The sequence below is a fragment of the Penaeus chinensis genome, chromosome 23 (assembly GCF_019202785.1).
Source record: "Penaeus chinensis breed Huanghai No. 1 chromosome 23, ASM1920278v2, whole genome shotgun sequence".
NCBI lineage: Eukaryota > Metazoa > Arthropoda > Malacostraca > Decapoda > Penaeidae > Penaeus > Penaeus chinensis.
In genome coordinates, this window is record NC_061841.1 from 12,911,722 (window position 1) to 12,916,754 (window position 5,033).

At 32.9% G+C, this 5,033-nt stretch overlaps 1 protein-coding gene across 5 annotated transcripts in view; it reads right to left on the reverse strand.

The window, feature by feature from the left end:
• Positions 1-4,362, reverse strand: part of LOC125037488 (ERI1 exoribonuclease 3-like) — a 25,156-nt gene extending 20,794 nt beyond the window's left edge. Inside the window, exons 1-2 of one of the 5 annotated variants that reach the window (XM_047630640.1) lie at positions 4,214-4,362; positions 4,012-4,103 (exon numbers count right to left, since the gene is read on the reverse strand). In XM_047630640.1, the coding sequence (XP_047486596.1) occupies positions 4,012-4,103; positions 4,214-4,255 (134 nt within the window). In that variant the 5' untranslated portion in view covers positions 4,256-4,362. Of the gene's footprint in view, positions 1-368; positions 388-4,011; positions 4,113-4,213 lie in introns of those variants that run through there. The other 4 variants (XM_047630641.1, XM_047630639.1, XM_047630642.1 and 1 more) reach the window with 4 other exon arrangements.
• Positions 4,363-5,033: the final 671 nt, after the last annotated feature.

Consider the following 5,033-nt stretch of genomic DNA (forward strand, 5'->3'; position numbering starts at 1 on the left):
GTGTGTGTGAGAGAGAGAGAGAGAGAGAGAGAGAGAGAGAGAGAGAGAGAGAGAGAGAGAGAGAGAGAGAGAGAGAGAGAGAAAGAGAGAGAGTGTGTGTGTGTGTGTGTGTGTGTGTGTGTGTGTGTGTGTGTGTGTGTGTGTGTGTGTGTGTGTGTGTGTGTGTGTGTGTGTGTGTGTGTGTGTGTGAAATGAAGCAAACAGAATTGAATTTAAAATACTACAAATTAAAGCAAGAACCATTATAGAAACAGAAAAAAAAAATAGCTGTGAAAACTTCTGTACTTCTCTCAATTTTAACACCCCAACCAGAAAGATTTGGAATTTCATAAAAAAAACTAGCAGGTAAAAACAGAATGAATACTTACCCATTAATTGATAACAATCAGCCTATTCAAGACACAGAGCAAAAACTCAATTTGCTAAAGAAGAATTTCAAGAAACAATAGCAAAAAAGCAAAAAGATTGCTAACAAATACAGAAATTAAGAATTTGACAGAAAAACCAAACACTTTAACCCTATATTGCCCAGCATGACGAATGGGGAGCTGATAGAATGGGGAGCTGATAGAAAGCCTTTGCTAATGATATATAAAGCACTCATTAGGTCTAAAGTAGATTATGGGTCAGGACTAGACTAATTCGTCAGACCTGCCACAGAAACAACTACAGCAATTCTATCCAGTGCTGAGTCAATAGAATTTACATGACGAATTCGTCATGCTGGGCAATATAGGGTTAAAGGAATTGACTTCAGTAATATAAAAAACAAATAACAGAAAAGCTTATGGACCTAATGAAATTCTATACGATTTTCAAAAAATGTCTCCAAAATGTATTAGAATTTTTTTTATCATTGCTTAACATTTACTGGCAAAAAGGAGAATATCCAAAGGAACTAAAGAAATCATTAGTAAACCCAATAATAAAACCAGGTAAAGACCCATCAGATAAAAAATCTTACAGATACATTAGTAGAATATCATGTATTGGGAAAATATTTGAAAGCATTATAACTAATAGACTAAACTGATGGTTAGAAATTAACAAAAAAATAAACAAAGACCTAACAGGCTTCAGACCAAACAGCTCAACCATAGACACTCTATAAATAATAGAATACCATATTATTAAAGCTTTTGCAGAACAAAATATGCTCGAATAGCATGCCTAGATCTGGAAAAAGCTTTTGACTCAATAAATCATGAAGCAATAATAATAAAAGCAGCAAAACTTGGAATTACAAGAGCCCTATTCAAGTGGATCATGGATTTCCTAAAAAACAGAACCTACCAAATAGTCATAGGTAATAAAAAATCAACAGAAGAAAACATAGCAAGGGGCCTCCCACAAGGCTCTCCTCTTAGTCCATTATTGTTCAACATAATGACAACGGATTTAACTCTAACGGACAAATTAAAAAAAGTAACATACACTGATGACATTACAATTATAGCAATTAATAATAACCTAGCAGAGGCTAAAAATATACTAGAATTAGGGTTAAAACAAATAATAGAATGGGCGAACAAATGGGAATTAACAATAAATCTAACAAAAAGCAAACTCATGTGTTTTACAAAAAACTGAATAAGAGAAATACCAATGATACAAATAGATAACAAAGTACTTAAATTCACAACTAACCACACAATTCTTGGTCTAGAATTTGATGCTCCAAAATTAACTTGGAAAAAACACATTAATAATCTAAAGATAAATTGCTCAAATAGAATAAACTTAATGAAAAAAATATCTTCAACAACATGGGGAGCTAACAGAGAAACCATAATAAAGTTCTATGATGTTTATATAAAACCCAAAATAGAATATGGTATCCCAATCTTCAGTACTGCCAATAACACAGAAATGAAAAAAAATAGAAATTATACAAAATAATGCCCTAAGAATAGCTACAGGCTTCTAAAAAACCACCCCAATGTTAACATTATATACTCTCACAAATAAAATGCCCATCAAATACAAATAAAACAAATTGGAGTGTATGCAGATGATGAAAATACTGGAAAAAAAAAAATAACCAAATGAAAAGAAATGTAACAGCAAATATAGAAAAATATAACCCCAAACAAGACAAGAGAGGCCTAGTACACAGAGTAACTGAAACTTGCAAAGAGTTACAAATAACAATAAAAACAAAAACAATACCAAACATAACTCCTATTCCACCATGGTTTGATATTACAAAAACATAGAAACTAACTTCATAGACGATCTAACAAAAAATGTCCCTGAACAAATAATAAAGTCAATTTTTAAAGTTGGAAAACACAAGATATCTAAATTATAAAAATAATATTCACAGATGGTTCAAAATTGAGCACAAACATAACCTCGGCGGCCATATATATCCAAGACAAAAATATAACAACAATATGGAAATTACCTGATGAAACAGAAATAATAGAGGCAGAACTTTTTGCAATAAAACAAGGAATTACCTATATACAGAACAATTGATTAGTAACATCAGTAATATTTTCAGATTCAAAATCAGCCTTACTACTAATATCAAACTTAAAACCTAAAAACTATAAACACAGCATATTTGAAATACAGGCAATGATATATACATTTACATACCAAAAATAGATAATAACAATACAGTGGATACCATCATACAAAAACATAAGAGGTAATGAAATAGCTGATCAAGCGGCAAAAAAAGCACATAATATAACAAATCCCATAACCATACATGAGGACAAAAAAATATATATATAAAATAAGAATAAAATATTTTAAAAAATGGAAAACACAATTAAACACAATCCTAACCTCAAAAAAATACCTTCTGAAAAACACAGAACCCCAACCATGGACAAGATCAAAAAACAGAAAACTAGATGTTTGCATAACCAGACTCAAAACAGCACACATAAGATTGAACCAACATCTACACAAAGTAAAAATAGTAAATGACCCAACATGTAGATGGTGTCATCATCAAGAAGAAATTATAGAACATATCATGCTACAATGTCCAAGATTTCACTCTTACAGAACAGAGCTGATGGAAGCTCTAAAAAGAATCAAAATAAACAATCCTAACATATATTTATTACAGGTGCTGATCTCTCACCAATAAAGAAGTACTACATTTTAAGACACACCAAAATATTCTTGAAGAAAACAAAACTAATAGAAATAATATAAGGAAAAGAAAGAAGAAAGAATATAGATCCAGGGGATTTAGACTACAATAGTCTAAAACCCTATAAAAGAAGAAAGAAGAAGAAGAAATAATATAAGGAAAAAGAAAGAAGAAAGACTATAGATCCAGGGGATATAGACTATACAATAGTCTAAAAACCTATAAAAGGAGAAAGAAGAAAGAAGACCCATCTACAATAAAGTTATACATATTAAAACACAAAGATTTTCCTACAAACAACTAAATTATTTGACATAATCTAAGAAACAAGAAGCCTAGAAAAAGAAGATCCAGGAGATATAGACAAAAATAGTCTAAAACCCTATATCAAGAAAGAAGAAGAAGACCTACACAAAGTAAAAATAGTAAATGACCCATTTTGGTGCCACGACCAAGTAGAAAATAAATTTCTATTCTCACAGAAGAGAGTTCTTCTTCTTTCTTGTTATAGGGTTTTAGACTATTGTTGTCTATATCCCCTGGATCTTGAGAAGAGAGTTGATGGTAGCTCTGGAAAAAATCAAAATAAACAACACTAATATAGATCTTATTATTCACAAGTGTTAATCTCTCACCAATAAAGAAGTACTACATTTTAAGACACATCAATATATTCCTGAAACAAAGCAAAACTAATAGAGATAATATAAGAAAAAATTTAGATCCAGGGGATATAGACCATACAAAAGATCTAAAACCCTATAAAAGAAGAAAGAAGAATCTTTCAAATAAATGTTTTTACTGCAATTATGAAAACATTAATGTAAGACAAATTATGTATAACAATAACAAGCAATGTCAGAAGCACTGATATGAAAACAATAAACCTTACTGACCCACTCTTAAACAAAGTCATGACCGCTGGGCGCCCCACTCCTCCATGGCGTAAGAATAATTCTGCGCAAAACAAATTTCCTTGAGTTCGTACCTGTAACAACTAAGAACAGTGAATCCTAACTCACCCTACGAATATAAGCGATGCAATATAGATTTACAGTATGATTTCTACAATAACGGCAGTCTAATTTGGCAATTTACGGTGTTCGAAGGTACTCCGAGCAATGCTTGGCCGATTCTCATATCGTATGATAAGATAAACAAAACTTCGGGAAACTGATAATAACCGTATCTTTTAACTAATGCGCCGCGATAGTAATGTAAACTGTGTGTGTGTGTGGGGGGGGGGGGGGGGTTGCGTACGTGCGTGCGTGCGTGCGTGAGAGTGAGAGTGAGAGTGAGAGTGAGAGTGAGAGTGAGAGTGAGAGTGAGAGTGAGAGTGAGAGTGAGAGTGAGATTGAGTGAGAGTGAGAGTGAGAGTGAGAGTGAGAGTGAGAGTGAGAGTGAGAGTGAGAGTGAGAGTGAGAGTGAGAGTGAGAGTGAGAGTGAGAGTGTGAGTGTGTGTGTGTTTACCCAGATTGTTCCGTCTGCTATATTTAAATTATCATATAACTTTTTAAAAGTATTGCACATTTTGGCACACAACATTATTTGGAAGATTGCTCCATGTTTCAATAGTTCTGTTTGGGAAACTGAACTTCTTGACATCTTCCTCGCCTCTCTTTACTTTCGACATTTTGCTGTGTCCTCTCGTCTTTCTTGTGTTCAAAATTATAACGTCATCTATGTCTAACTTCACCCTTCCTGTAACATAGTTGAACATCATTATCATGTCACCTCTTTTTTTTTTTTTTTTCCTTCCACAAGAGTAAGACCTATTTTTTGTAGTCTTTCGTCGTAGCTCGTATCTCTTAAGAGTAGGTGCCCATTTTTTGGCTGCTCTTTGAACTCTCTCTAGTTTATCTATATTACTTAAGTGTGGACTCCATACCACTGCACCATACTCAAGACTAGGTCTTAT